The 16,676-nt window shown below is 36.7% G+C and overlaps 1 protein-coding gene across 1 annotated transcript in view; it reads left to right on the forward strand.

Moving 5' to 3' along the window:
- LOC118278041 (uncharacterized) overlaps positions 1–16,676 on the forward strand; it is a 75,051-nt gene that overhangs the window by 28,836 nt on the left and 29,539 nt on the right. The window contains exon 3 of the mRNA XM_035597097.2: positions 4,815–5,056. Within this exon, the coding sequence (XP_035452990.2) occupies positions 4,815–5,056 (242 nt within the window). The remainder of the gene's footprint in view (positions 1–4,814; positions 5,057–16,676) is intronic.

Below are 16,676 nucleotides of genomic sequence, written 5' to 3' on the forward strand. Positions count from 1 at the left end.
AGATGTTAAAAAAATCAGAAGAAAATGATATGATGTAGTGTGTGTGACACCTCGCGCCTATAAGTAGTGTAAGTTAGTCTTATAAGTTAGTCAATTAAAGGTATTCATAAGCTAAAGACGTCTCCTTTATTGCTCCCGTAACTCTCATATTACATGGCGACCCTGCCAGTGCTGCCACGCGGGCAGCGCTGAGCACGAGTACAGAATAAAAATATGGAATTTATAAAATAAAAACTCTTAAGACAGTAAAATTAGTGGGCTAAAAGTAGTGAAAAATAGTGAAAAAGTGAAGATGTTTTGCCGGCTGCCGGGTGTCGATGCAGCCAGATGTGGACCTGCCGGGAGCAGTAGGTGTCGCATAGGATGGAGCCGGGAGATGTTGGCCACCAGGGAGCGTCTGAGATTATCTCCGCTACCCTAGCCACGCAGAATGGAGTAACCGGACTCAAATAGTGTTGTGTTTTTTTTTTTTATTATTTAAATAGGTAATAATGTGATAAGTGAGTGAATATGGACACTAATTAGTAAATAAATATAAAATTAAAATATTATTAGGGGCCCAATATTATATTCATGTAAGGATTATTATAATTAGATAATTTTAGCGCTATTAATATTATTATTTTTTGAATGGTACTTAAGTTTTTAGAATAGTGTTTACGCCTGTTGACAATCAGTTTTTTTTTTCTTTGGTAAATTCTGTAAGTATTTTTTTTTTCTGCCGAAATTATGTAAAATTTTGTAATTATATAGTATGCATCATAGCATGAATAATAGGGATTGAAGGAATGTTCCCATGCCCATATAGGTAAATGATGTCATACCGAGTGTCAGATTGTATTGGAAGAATCGTGTTACTTGACACCGAGTAACAATAACAACTGCACTTTGGTTTTGTCTTATGAAATTAATAAATTAGATGAATGAAATTTGATATCAGCAAAGCTTTGGAATGTGTTCATTGTTTGTAAAAGTTTGTAAGTTTGGTTTTTAGGTAATTTGGAATGACTTGGTACACAAGTTTTGGCGTGTGACTGAAGGCTGATCACCTAAGGACAACGTATAATTTTGTCAACCAAGCAATTCAATTAGATTGTGTTATGTTGGTTTGTGATAGTTAAATGATAAGTAATTAATAAATATAATAGGTACACATGGTAAGGTACAGTTTAGTGATCATGTCCTTAGTTCGATCATGGTGTAGACGAGCTCTCTCTGTGAGAATCTATTGGAGGTTAATAGGAACCTTAAATATTGACACTAAATTTTGTAAAATGAATAAATGAATAAAGTGAGCACACATAGAAATAATAATAAAATGATGAAGAATGGTGAATAATATAATGAAATAAATAAAATGAAAAGCAGGTACCGGAGAGTCCTGTATAAATGTAATGTGCTCACATGTGTATAATGTAATGTATGTACCTTACGACAATGGTAGTGAAATAAGTTAAATAAAATAAAATATATTAATGTGTACCTAGTTATAAAGGTAATGAGGGTTTATGTTAAAGGAGAATGATTATATTATTATGAAAAATAAAATATGTAAAAGAGATAAATAGATAATAGAATTCAACATTTTGTAAAAATTGTCAACAGTGCGGTTAATATATTTAGATTTTTTTTCCTGTTAGGTTTAAATTAAAAAAAAAATGTATTAAAATAATCTTTTTTTTTCCAAAAACGGGGGAGGTGTAGTGTGTGTGACACCTCGTCCCTATAAGTAGAGTAAGTTAGTCGTTTAAGGTTAGTTCATTAAAGTTATTCATAAGAATCACACGTCTCATAATTTGCTCCCGAAGTCCCATCATTGCAATGACAAGAGAATCTAACATTGCATCTAATAAGAATTACCACGCTGAGGAATCACAAACGTGTTGTCAAATACATAATATTACACCAAAATCTAAAAAAATCATTAGTAATCATTTATTTCTTTGGTCTACATCAGTAGCAAAAATGCTCATCTTATTTTAATAGTAATGATATTAGCCTGCCTGCCTCCTGTCATACTTTATGTTCCATTATATGATCGAGTGTAGTACTGGAACATTAATCACCAGATAAGTTATTACATTACTTGTTGATGGCGGTGAAGTTGCGGCCAAGTTTTTGCTCGCGGCCTCGCGGGCAGCGCCGCGTGTGTTTATTGTTAAACTCGTACACAATATATCATTGTTAAACTGTTAATTGTAAAATGGTCAATTGTACTCAATTTTATGTTGATACTAATTAATAAAATTTACATTTGACTGACCGGCTGCTGAGTAACGGGTAGCCAGTTCGTTTCACGCACGGAGCAACTCTTTGTGTGATCCGCAAATTGTTGTTTCGGTTCTAGGTGTATTTATATGAAATTGTGCTTAATTTTAAGTTGATACTAATTATTAAATAATTATATTTATTAAATAATTAATAAAATTTACGCATCGCACGGAGCAATTCTTTCGGGTCTGGGTGTCTAATGCATGTGAACTTGTATGTTTGTAAAAGTACATACGATGCAGGAGAAAATGCTAGAGTAAAGCAACGATTATTAAAAAAAATACATTTGCATTTTCTTCTTTTAAGTTGAGGTCTTATTACCTTAATCGATGTGTGGTAGAGGGCAACTCTATTGTCGTACATATTTTCAAACTCCGTACCATTACTGACAATTATCACACCTACATACATACAACAATGAAATTTCTCGTACTAGTTACATTTACAAGTGTGGGACTCCATTTCTCCTCAATCAGTTTAATGCCGACGATCATGGAGGACCATTTAATATCCCTTTAAACATTGAATTTATGGCCCATCATATTTCAGCCACATTATTATATTGCAAGCTGAAGCGACTGAAATATGCTTCGGATTTCACTTTCAATTCAGTTTCAGAATGTACAGCACTGAATTATGACAAGTTTCGTGTTTTATTTCGTTGTTTTTTTTTATTTTAATTTAGTGATGGGTGTGTGTTTGAATTAGCGTATCGATATCAAGACTATAGGGAATTTTGTCTTTGTAGGGAATTTTGTAACTGTTTAATTTTTTCTACTTATTTAGAGATATGGAGGCCTTTCCTCTGCCACTGCAGATCGTCTTCCTCTCTGCGTCCTCTGATCGTCCTACTGGAAATCACGGCTAAAAATAAATAAATAAAATTGTTTAGAATGTACTTTGCCTTTTTCACGTATCTGTTGATTAAGGTAAATCGTTTAATTACATTGCAAAACCGCCTTCCCATGTTTGTATACTCGTACTAATAACAACTCGTGTTTATAAGAAAAGAAAAACATTTTCATTTCACACACAGAAAGAAAACCACACAAATAACGTAATGAATCACTCTCATATTATTATAAAGCCATAAAATATGACATTTGAAGACAAAGAAACGTTGAGACACGTCCACACCGCGCGCTACCGAGCAGCTACCGAGAATAAGCGACGCGAAGCTATAAATTGTCGAATTAACGGTACAAACATTGTAAACATTCGATATTTCACTCAATAACCCGCCATGTCCGGGACAACACTATTTAAAGACGCAATTTGTTCGTTATTTTGAGTATTTAATGAGTGTCTAAGTATGTGGGTGTTACACGATAGAGTATTAATTTGTATTTGTAATTGGAGGGAAGCTACTGGTTTATTTCTCAGAGAATATTAGCTATTTATTTTATTCGTGGGACTAAATTTAAACACAAAGAAACTTTGTATAATACATTACTTATTAATATTACAGGCCTTTTCGAAATATTTCTCAATAATAGCACGGAGTTTAGAATTGTGCCCGGTATATGGCAATAGGCTCACCCCCTATTACATGGGACTTATAAATTGTGAAAAGTGGGTGTACATTGTACAGTGGCATTACGTGTCATAGTGTGCACCTCTGTAGGTAAAGGTGCACATTACCGCTCTTCGGGAATAAAATGCATGATGATAAGTGGGTGTTTAAAAATACCAATAAGCAATCGTGCACTATTCTCACAATGTAATTACGTAGTGGAATTGGCATCGGCCTGGTCAATAGATTGGCTCGATTATCAGTTAGAGCTAATACAATGTCAGCTCTCCTTTAATATTGAGAATTGTAAGTAATATTTTACAATGTAAATATGACGAATAGTTATCCCAGTAACGAATAAGAACTAACTTAAAGAACATTACTTACGACAGATGGACTATTGACTCAGTAATCAAATTAACAGCTATAATATAAACATAAAGAGTAAATATCCAACCCTTTGCCCGCCGCCGCGGCCGCTTATATCCAAAGCAATATAAATCGGTATTTCTAAACACCAACGTTAGCGTGTGGCAGATTTACACTTAGCAATTAATGGCTGTCTCCTGTGATTTACACTAGGTATCTAATTGAGGCAGTAATGGCCACTTTTATTGGTCGTCTTGAGGTGATCCGAAGCAGGCGTGCGAGGGTTAATAGATTGGCAGTTACGTATACTTTTGAAAGGCAGTGAAAGTTTGTGGGTTGTATTGTACCCGTGTTTGTGTTGGATGCTATTTATTGTCGTTTGATTAGTCGGTGTGGTGTTTTGGGGTTTAGCGTTCTTAGTAAGATTTGGAGGAAAAATTATAGGACTAAATTTCAGCTTATCCGCGTCGAACAAAAAATAATCAATACATACATAAAAATATACCGGTAGAATTGAGAACCTCCTCCTTTTTGAGATCAGTTAATGATGGCTGTTGATGACTGGAGAATTTGATTATTGTCAGAATTTTTGATGTCATTAATATCCAAAGTGTGGGCTGCAGGATTCAATTTCTATAAACACTCTTCCTTCTTATTCCAGATCCATCCAAACTAATCAAGAGAAAGAAATCAACAGAAGATGTCCGATCACCGCTGGGTGGTGAAGGTTCCCTCACCAGTGAAGAAGGAGAGGAGCCAGGAGTTGGGAGACGGAAGAAAGCGAGGACCACCTTCACGGGCAGACAGATCTTCGAACTGGAGAAGCTGTTCGAGGTGAAGAAGTACCTGTCTTCTGGAGAACGAGCTGACATGGCCAAGTTGCTGAATGTTACCGAAACTCAGGTTAGTTACTATCACTACATTGTATAAAACAAAGTCGCTTTCTCTGTCCCTTTGTACGCTTAAATCTTTAAAACTAAGCAACGGATTTTGATGCGGTTTTTTTAATAGATAGAGTGATTCAAGAAGAAGGTTTATATGTATAATACATGGATAATATATCACCATTGCACCCATGCGAAGCTGGAGCTGGTCGCTAGTTTTATAAAATTGTAGATATTCTTGATCACCTAGTCTAGATAGTTCAAGACATATAGATGGGTACTGGGAGCTGATTTAACTAATATGGTAATTGGTACCTAATCTTAAATAATCTAATATAAAATACTTGAGAGTCCCTCTAATTACTACAACAAATAGACGCTAAAATTATTAATATCTTTCGAGAAAATGCCTAAATAGAAGTTAAGAGGATTTCGGTTTTACCTCGAAGACGCGAAGATATTTAATGTTTGAACACATTTTAGTCGACACCTAATACTCAGAAATAACACATTTTAAGGGATATAAATAGATGTAATCAATGTTGAGATGAAGATTTATTTTTCACTAGAAATCTTTTATAAATATCCTTATTACAAGAATCACACTTAATAATATCCTTAAATAAAAGTGTGTAGGTACAGTTATAAAGAAAAGTGTTATAATAATGATGTTATATTACAAATCACTTACGGATGGTGTCGCGTGTTCCTCGAAATCTCTGAATTTAAACGTTTTCCAATGTAACCCACACGTTGTCGCGCTGTTTGGGTGACGGAGTGCCGCCCATGGCAGAGGCGGGAGCGGGAGACTACTAAACGTTGTTCTTCGATGTAAACCTGCTCCAACGGTTCTTACTCTCTCTCTTCACATCTTCCTTCTAGTCTCTTTAGTGAACAGTGATCAAATGTATTCATTACAGTTAACTTTAAAATCTGTACCTGATAGTGATTAGTGTTTCGTTGAAAAACTATAAAAGTAATAAACTAACTAAAAAAACTTGGTTACTCACGTAAATATTCTGAGAAAAGTTCTACTAGTTTCGAGTTACAGAGTCACAGAGTGACTCTTCGAACAAAAGTAATTTATTTATTTATGCTCCTCTTTCTTAATTAATATATCGTCGCTCATCGCTTACACCAGCAATATAAACGGTCTTAGATAATTATACTATCACCAAGGTGGCGGCGGCAGATGGAAGGGCCCCCGCGACGTGAGCCCTCACATATGGTGCCACTAATTAAAACTATGCTTCAGCCCGGCCACGCCGGCCGAAACGTCAACGCGACACTATTTGGAGAACCATGTTTTGATGAAATTTCCTGATGAATTGGTGTTATAATGTAATTAGTTTATGTTGGTAAATATCTTCCTTAACAATTTTGGCCGTGATTATACCTATGTGAGTTTTATTCGTGATCTAGAGTTAGTGAGTGCAACTGGTCTAGTTGTAATAAGTAGATAGAACTTTATTTTGTGCTCGGAGTACAGTTGTAAACTTTTATTTTATAAAAAGCCCATTAAGAAAGTCAAAAGTTACAACTAAATAGCTCTTTAACACGTCAACTGCAACGTGGATCACCGGTGACTTACGTTAGGATTTGCCTTCAACATTTTTCTGTCGAGTCAGTCAAAGGCTACATTACAAAACTTGCACAAACTATCTAAACCATCATACAGGAACCATTGATACACAATTCAAAATCTCCAGAAATAACACAAACATCACTCTAAAGAACTCTCTTTAATAACTACATTACCTATTATTGCAGCACCAATCTATTAAAAACTTCCAAAGTCGGTAATTAATTCACTCGGGGCTCGTCATTACTCCCCACGTGTCGCATGGGAAGTCTATTATCCCTTAATGTCCCCGTTAACGAGATGGCAACGCAAAAACGAACGAAAAAAACGGGACCCAAAAAAGGGGCTCCGATTTCTTGGAGCGAGATCACTTGCCACTAAGTTTGAGAGTATTTTTTCAGCTGAATCATTTGATTAAGGCGAAATACGTTTCTTAGGAATAGAAAAGAATGTAAAGTTACAAAAAATATTGGGTTATAGTTTATTTTGTTAAGATTATAAAAACTGAAATTAATAAAGGGTAGTCGTGGCTGGTTTAATACTACTCACTTTATGAAAATTTTAATTCTAATGAGAAAACAATCAAATTCAAAATCTGTTGAAGCAAAACAATTTAGGGTAGTAATCTCCATTTTGTAAGCACACACAATCGTACTAAAGAATTAAGTAATCTAAGGAAGAATGTATTCAAAGAACAACAGATCGCACTTACGACACAGATATGTAAACAATCGACTACAATGATAGATCACAACAGATGTGACATTGGCACATGTCAATTGTTCCGCGCACTACTTACAATAGTTGTTGAATAATTATTATTATCTCAACAAATTGCAGCGACACGTGTCTCCTGAGCTATAACAAGCGGCTCTTAAACACACACACTAATTGACGATCCCATTTTATTCACTAATTTACTCACTCAACAAACAAAACTGTATGCTACGTCTAACACCACAAAATTCATTTTACATTGTCCCGTTTCTACTATTGATCTATGCAGTCCACAGGGATTCGAGTATACAGGGGGATTTAAAAACGAAACGGTCTTTTTTTCGTTGTAGGTTTTTCGCATTTTGCATATTTCGTAGAACGAAACGTTCCGAGAATACAGGATGTTTTGTTTTATGATCCTCTCTAGTTCAGTACGAGGAAATGTTTCGTTGTGGGATTTATTTATGTGGAATGTGGACGAAGGTTGGGTGCGCTCGGGCTCAGTGGCTCGCGGTACTGGAGGTAATGTGCTATGAACAATATCCTTGATATTTCTTAGTTGTATCATGAAGTGAAATCTCTGCATTGGTATTATAATATATGTATATAGTTGACGCAGTATCATTGTGGCACAGTTTATTCAATTCTTATAGCCAAGCAATACAGTATAAGCATAAATTCACCCAAATTGGATTTAATCTTCTATGAATTAGCTGAAACGTTTTTCTCCTAATTAATTACGAACATTTTAACGAATGTCTTTTTAGGGAACAGAGAGTAAAGTTCCCTAAGAAAAGGAGGATCCTCCGACCAGGCGAGGTGATCAGCCTGGCGGGCTTTCTGCCCAACTGTTGTTCGTTGGGATTTTCTATCCGTCTTAATTCGCATGTAAACTTCATATGTGCGATGCAGGATATTTGTGACGTCATCCGTAGATTTGCTCGTCGATAGTCTATGTGCGACTTCTGTCATCTGTCACTTGTCAGAGTGTCGCCACATCACTCCCCCCCAAGACCGGAGGTCGATCCTGTTGAGACGGCTGTCGATGCCCAGTGAGTCGGGTGAGCGGTGCAGGGTGATACTCCAGTGAGTCGGAGTAGTGAAGCTCGCAGTGTCCCACAGTGAGTCGGGGAATAGATGCTGCGAGGGTAGGTGCGTAGTGGCTGGCGTCTGCGTTGACGGGAGGAAGACGTCCTCAGACCGTGTGCAGAGTGCTGTGCCTAGACGCTGATGAGGCCGTAGGGAAGAACCATGCTGCATATCTTCGATGTAGCGTGTGGTGGTCCCTGATGAGGCCGAGGATGCTGGTTGGCTGCGACTTGATTACCGCTCAGCGGAGAAGTGATGGATGAGGGAGGTGGCGATGAGGATGACGGTGCTGATCTGCTCCGTGAAGGTTGGTTTCAATCACGTCGGGGTCACCACTTTAGGGAACAGAGAGTAAAGTTCCCTAAGAAAAGGAGGATCCTCCGACCAGGCGAGGTGATCAGCCTGGCGGGCTTTCTGCCCAACTGTTGTTCGTTGGGATTTTCTATCCGTCTTAATTCGCATGTAAACTTCATATGTGCGATGCAGGATATTTGTGACGTCATCCGTCGATTTGCTCGTCGATAGTCTATGTGCAACTTCTGTTATCTGTCACTTGTCAGAGTGTCGCCACATCTTCAATTCTTCTCATGTCCTGGTACACATTTCCTTGTTCTCAGTTGATTTAGCGGCAGGCTTTGAAGTACTCGTAGTCAAGTAGATATATTTGTTTACGAGCAGTGCTTGCACAGAATCTGTACTTGGAACTGATCTAATAATAGGGGAGAGAATTCACTAGACATGGAACTTGTCGATATCTGAATCTCAATACTCCCGTGTATGAGAATATTTGAATAATAATTAACCACCAAAATCCATTAACTAATTATGTTACCAGTAGCAACTCATACATCTGTTGAACCCGCAAAAATAAACAAAACTCACCTTTTTTATAACACAGGACCACAACGATAATATATTTACGAAAAAAATGACGGATGAATGAAACCGGGATGGCAGGGTGTGACAAATAAACACTTAACTAATATTATTTCTGCACCGCCCTGTATAATGTCATTGCCGCCATATGTCATGCGTTAGGCGGCGCTTTTTTGTAGTCCCCCGCCCAGCACTCCTGCGCACGTTAAACGCGCTCGAATTAGGTTCTAAGTGGATCATAATTAGGTGATGTATGTGTTGCCGAAATTAGGGCATGCTTGGCTTTTTCCTATAGTTGAGATTTGTAACGCAAGTTGTTATTAGTATCGGGAATTTTTCTATTTGATATATAGACTTGAAATTGTCGAAGATATTTTGTTTTATAATATTGCCTCTTAACTTGTGTACCACCCCTAAAATTATACATACTTTACAATACACGATATTTATACCTACCCACCTAAAGATTTTTTTATGATACCCGAAATTTTATATATTTTATAACTATAACTACCCTTTGGGTGTCACCACAAACAATCACAAAAAACTATTAACAGCTTTTCAAAAAAACTATCCAAACATAATAATTCACACAACAAATCAAACTTTAAAAACATAACTTACTCTACCCAAGCAAACACAACTTCCGTAAAAACAACATAAATTAATAGAACAAATCTTTGAAAACATTAACATCCTTGGCGCAGTCGGTTAATCCTCGTTGTAAGTAAACATGAGTAATTGTCGGGCCCCATTAACGTGAGACAACGCGGCTCACTTTATGATTCATAAACGGGGATTATCATGAGACTGTGAGACTGAGAGACTGTGAGACTGTGAGACTGGGGGACTACTGTGTCATCAGTCGTTACTGATTCTTTAAGTTAAGTTGAGTTTGAGTAAATTATGAGAAGTAAATCTCGATTTCGATTTCGATCATGGTCGTCAGTGTGTGTAACTTAGACTACGCAGGAGATATTATAGTGCACAAGTGTGCACAAAGGTGCACTTTCTGTTCTCTTACTTTCTAAAACTGATGGGACGGTAGACCGACACGACAGAGAGTGTTTTTCAAGACACAGGGGTGAAACACCGCCGAACTTTACTCAGAAAATGCCATTATCACTTTTTGGCCGGCGCGCAAATCGAACCTGCGACACGTTGCACAGTAGCTGGTCACCTAACCACTGCGCCAACCGTGCAGTGATTCAATGGGGTAGTATGAAACCATTCCATTTATGTTCTATTATCAGACAGACGTAACGTAAAGTAGGGTAATAAACTTTACTAGTAACAATGGCTCAGTAGACTCCTTAGTTTGTATTTCTAGCTTAGAAAACACTATAATAGGCTTCGTTTCATTCAAACTACAACATCTTCTAAAGTATCGATATAATATTAATAAAGTAATATTTATAAAGGTTACTGCCTTACGCCCACGCCGGTACAATAATCCCTCAGATAAACACATCGATTCGATACAATTTCCATTCTGAAAAGCTAACCCTCTTACATTCGTCAACATTTCATATTATAATATCCTTCGGAACCTGGCAATACAAACAAATATACCATTTAAAATACCTGTTGCCACAACACGAGCAAATACCAACCTTATCCCCACAAACACAAGGCTCAATTCCTCTAACAACATTAAACTCTTATTACAACCACTTGAACTGATCTAAAAGCAACTTTATTTAAAGGCAATAACGTTTAATTTAGTGACGATGCGTGAGTAATATTCAAATAGGATTCGTAATTCGAATGAGCCAGGGTTGCTAAGTTACGGGAAATTGGCTTCTGATGTTCTAGCAAATTAATTTTCCGTATAAACAAATGAGTGTTATTCGAAATTTGACTTTATTGCTTTTTCAATTGGGTCGTGGTTTGCTGTTTAAGTGGGTGAGTTATTGTGTTCTGTAATTGTATTGGTAGACGCATGTTTGCTGAATGCTCGAATTTTCCCTCATATCTGCTGACAAATATCTTTGTACGTGCAAATGAATTATACTGAGGTCCTCGCAGACAATGAAGTGAGTGCTGCAAAGTGGAGGCTTATTAATTCTGGAAGGTAATATACGTCCAACACTTCATTCATTACATTTAATTGTACTTAAGATGCTTTTTAAAATTAACACACATTAACATTACACCATTGTTTACCGACCGAGCCTAGCTCGTTGGCCGAGTGATCGCTAGTGCGACTGCCGGGCAATGGGTCTCGGGTTCGGTTGCCGTTGGGCAAAATATCACTAGTCTTTTTTTTTTTTATTTTCAGTAGTAGCACGGAGTCTGGAATTTTTACACATTCCAGATTCCGTACATAGAATTGGTCACAATCACAAATGGTGCACAAAATGGGTGTACACTGGACATTGTACAGTGGCATTACGTTCTAAAATGTGCACCTCTGCCTATCCCTTCGGAAATACAAAGCGTGTTTTTTTTACCTACCGAAACATTCTCTCATATTTTAACGAGGAGCCCTCACGTTCCCATACAGCATCCAAACGACATCTAATTAAGCAAGACATAATAAAAGCAAATGACGTTTTAAAATCAATATCAATAAAAGTCGGAATTAAAAAAATTGCGTCGTTGACCGCCGGAGCGGATCGGAGCGAGCCGGAGCTGAGGGGAGCCGGCGACGTCGACGGGCCGCTATTAAATTTTGATGGATCGAACATTAATCGCCGCGTGACAGCCCTGCGCATCAAACGTTTAGCCGCCCGCCTCATTAGCTCACGGAAAGTGACAGCCCTAGTGCGGCCAGCGCTCTTGTTTGTTTTGGTCAGTGAGATAATGGTTTTATTGAAATTAAGTCTTGTGTTGTATCTAATATGTATTGTAGTACAAGTGATTGTGAAATTCAGGAACGCTTTAGAATATTTTGATAGGTAATAAAAGTTGTATTATAAGATTTATTACACATATTTTAATAAATCTACTACGGAACTTTCAAATAATCAAGCTCCACCATTAACAGTAATAAACTAATATTTTATACAAAACTTTAATTACACCTCCTCCAGCTTCCATTCTCAATCTAAATAAATCACACACAATTTACGACAGCACACAACTTCCCGAACTGGGAACATACCGGCTGCGCGCGCGCCGCTCCACGCCGCCTATTAACCAAACATAATTAATTTATTTATCATCTGTGCTCAAAAGAGACGCCAAAAAACAACAACGACTTAATTTCGGGAAGCCTCTGTTTAGCTAAGTATATAAATCCTGTATCTATTATTACAGCGGTGGCCGCCGGCATTACTGCGTGATTTACTTCGTTTCATGTCCATGATTTGTTATTGCCCAGATAAAAGATCTTCTGGTCCGTTTGTAGTTTTTATTAGACGTAAAAATATTGTTGTTATGTCCTCTCACTCTGTTGCATATTATTTTTGTTCGGTTTTCTGCAATCTGTGGTGTTAGGAAGACGTTTAAATCTGAAAATATGTTGATAGTGTGGTTTCAGTGACCGCGCGTCGTGCAACGTGCCATCTCTTTATGTTGCACCGTCGCCTAGTTGCAGGCATGCGTGTTTAATTGCTAATTTGTGAATAGAGCAACTCTGCCAAATGTCAATTTCTATGTCGTTATGTTATAAATATGCAGACTCCAGACATGTAGTCATAATGTTAATTGTGCAGTGTTTACGTCTCTGTGTCGGTATTTCTATATGAAATGTAATTTGCGGAACTAACTGGCTCCACATATTACATCAAAAATGTTACAGATACCAAACTTACATTAACATTTAAATCTTGCGGTGGATTATCCCCAGAGATATTTTTAACGAAATATTTTCATATAAATATCGATCCCCTTCCGTTTCTACAAATAGAAGGAAATTGCACATTCACCTTTATAACATTAATGGCCTTTATAACACATTGATAAAGGTGACCTATACATAGGTGGCATATTCTGAGAACAGACAGAAATAGGCTGGCTTACCAAAAGTCCGCCACTTACCGGCCAGTTCCTCACACAAGGATGGTCACTCGACCTTCGCCCACCCTGGATTATTTATAAAAGCTTTATGAAGTAATAATTATAACATTAATTGTTCATTGGTCGCTGGGGCGTGACTTATCGCGTTACCCATGTCCCGTTGTTGACATTTAGAAATGCTATTAAAACATACAGGTCGTGCCGACATATTGCTTACTGGCTGTGCTATGAGACACCACTTTATTATGTATTTTTATAAACTTGCTTTTATGCTAAACTTCATTCTTATGATCTCAACTAATTCTTTTAAACAATCTACAAATTAATATTTCTACGTAAAAAAGTCGCTTCGAGCATTTACGTCATTGATGCGTGGAAAGTAAACACGACTTTGTATTTTGCATGGTGAGGGATGTTTACCGAATGATGTTTTTGCGAAGTGGGAACACGCCGTCTTTAGGGCTGTCAAGGGTTGAATTAAGAATGTTTGTCACGGTTGAATCTTGCTGAAATTTTATGAGTTTAGTTGAAAAAATACAAACAAATGAATTAAAAAAGAATAACCTCTATCAAGAACAATGAATACAATTCTTGTTATTTAGTTTTAAATTAATAAATCAAGGTAGCTTTAAAATGGTAAGGCCGTAGCATTATTCTTTATTTAAAATTCTTGTCTTTCTGTTTTATTTACATTTCTTTTTATACTAAATGCTAACAATTAAGTATGTTTTCAATAATTATACTTTTAAAAGTTTTGATGAAATTGACTACACAGACCTACCTTCTTCATGGAGAAAGCCTCTTCTGACTGACCATAGGTTAATCATAAAGTCAGCATAGGCAGTCGATGTGATGGGATTCAGAGACATTGTTTAGTGTTTACAGTGTCGGTTGGTGTCAAATTATATTCCACGAACAACGAAGTAAGAACACTGGGAACTGTGTGATAAGTATCGTCGGTACAGTCGCGGTCATAATACTTTTGGCACTTATTTTACTTTAGATTTTGAGGTTATGTAGTTAGTTTCTTTACGGTCCAAAAGTTCTGTTTGGATTTTTACACAGGAATAAACTTTATAATTCTTTTAATTCTATTGTTTTATATGATACTTTAAAAGTTTTGGTACAGTGGTGATTATGACAAACTTTTTTTGTAATGTGTTAGCATAATGCAATTACCGAAAAACTTTTTTATTTTCTTATCTAATGTTGAATATTTATGAGATATCACTATTATAATTACTTAATATTACTAGACCACGATGATATAACAAGGAATGACACAGATAGGTACACCTGTTTTCACTGCGACTGTACACTGCTAATTATGCAACTAAGTTATTGTAATTCAATCCATTAAACAAGTTCATTTTACGATAATGGCAGAAGTAATGTAATTATACATTGAAAGAAGGACTAATTTTATTTTTATGTAATGATCAAGCTTATAAGTGGATCTATTATACTAATATTGGTTATTTTAGAGATCTTTCTTGAAGAAAATCTACAAAATGTACACAAGAGCAATGTAGATTTATGGGAGAGCTATAGGAAAGCTCTGGACCACAACATGTCTAACAATTTCCTTATGCAAATGCACAACGCGTGTGCAATCTCGAATTCCTACAATAGCGTAGAATGCCCGGTGCTAAACATTAGCAACGAGGTCCCAGGTTTATAGCCGGGGGAGGGCACAAATCAAACGAATAAACAATCAAATAAAATCACCACGAGCATTCATCAACCACTTATATCATCAACCAACATTACTTGACATCCCACAAAGAAATTACACCACCTTATTAACAAAGTCATAAGGTCGAATTTACAATTACATGCCGCTCAGTTATGCTGGTCGATCCTAAGTAGTGATGTGCGGAATACGATTTATCGATGTTTACGCTCAGAGACGGCTGATTGATTGAATTATTTAGATATTTGTGGGGGATTCTTGTATTCGAGAGATATGTTGATTTTGTACGAATGTTGAAATAAATGTTTGTGGAATGTCGACAGATGATATACTTTAGCAATTTTTTATTCGTGATTCATTACGTGTATATTTAAATGAGTTTTAATTTGAAGATAAGTTTGCTGTGTGTTTTATAAATAAGATGGATTGTGAATTATAATGTATCGTGAAGTTTTATCTCTGTTACAATATTATATCTATTTAAATTGTTCTACTAAAGGGTTTTCTAGTGGGTGCTAGGTTCCGTGCAGGGTTGAGTCTACACAACTATTCGTAGCTCTCGTAGCCGCGTAGCATTGCAACTACAGTCACTCGCGCGTTTACATAATCCGAATTTATAGTAATTTGCCCATTAAATTGATAACATCAATGATAACTAATGAACGTATGGTAAAACCTTTTATCTTCGCAACACAATCAATAATTGCGTCAATTGTAAATTGGTTTTAACTACAAAGCGGTGTCAAGGAATTTATTTAAATGTGATCGATATCGATATTGACGGAAACTATGTTTTGTAACAAACACGGTAAGAGACTAACTCGATACGTCCTCGTGGAAAGCTCTCGGATCAACTATCGACAAACGATATGTCAACTGCCATCAAACCCTAACAATTTCAAAAATACTCACTTCGAAATCTCGTAAAGCATAGGCATCTTGAAACGAGACAAAAATACGCCATTAAATCAAGTGTAAGTGAGACAGCAACAAAACAGGATGATGTACGCTTTTATGAACACTATAATGGTTTAAATTGGTCCTTTAATAAGCAGCGGGCGACGTCATAAAGTGCTTCAAATAAAACTGTCAGTTCTCGGGCAATTGTTTACGGCTGACTATATTCTGAATGTTAAAACGACCATTATTGCTTGATCCCTCCACTCAAGAACAATAACCTCTTCACCCTCCAGATTTGAAGGGGTTAAGGGAGGGGGGAGGAGGCTTGTTATATTGGTTATGTAGTAGTAATAATGTAATGTGCTTGAGACGATTTGAGATTCAATGGAGCGATGAGTTACGGCAGAGTGTTTGTTTTTGTGGGTGTTTTGTGAACAAATTATATGGATCGGTTTATGAAGTTGGTTCGTGTGGTGCGTGCGGTCAATTGGGAGGTTAACACACTCGTGACGTGGGTGGTATTGGTACAGCTACAATTATCTTTATTACGCAATGCTAAGTGAGACATCATCTATCGAATTTAATGGTGATTGACGATGTCACATCTCTAGCTTTGCAAGTTTAGTGACGTTAAGTGGTATTGTAAATTAAATCATATATGGTCAATTTCGGCCATTAGGCGACCACTAGTTATCTTTATTACGCAATGCTAAGTGAGACATCATCTATCGAATTTAATGGTGATTGACGATGTCACATCTCTAGCTTTGCAGGTGATTCGATTTTTGGAATAAGTCAATTTGTTAACAGTGATACACA

This window comes from Spodoptera frugiperda, chromosome 18 (assembly GCF_023101765.2).
Source record: "Spodoptera frugiperda isolate SF20-4 chromosome 18, AGI-APGP_CSIRO_Sfru_2.0, whole genome shotgun sequence".
NCBI classification, from domain to species: Eukaryota; Metazoa; Arthropoda; class Insecta; order Lepidoptera; family Noctuidae; genus Spodoptera; species Spodoptera frugiperda.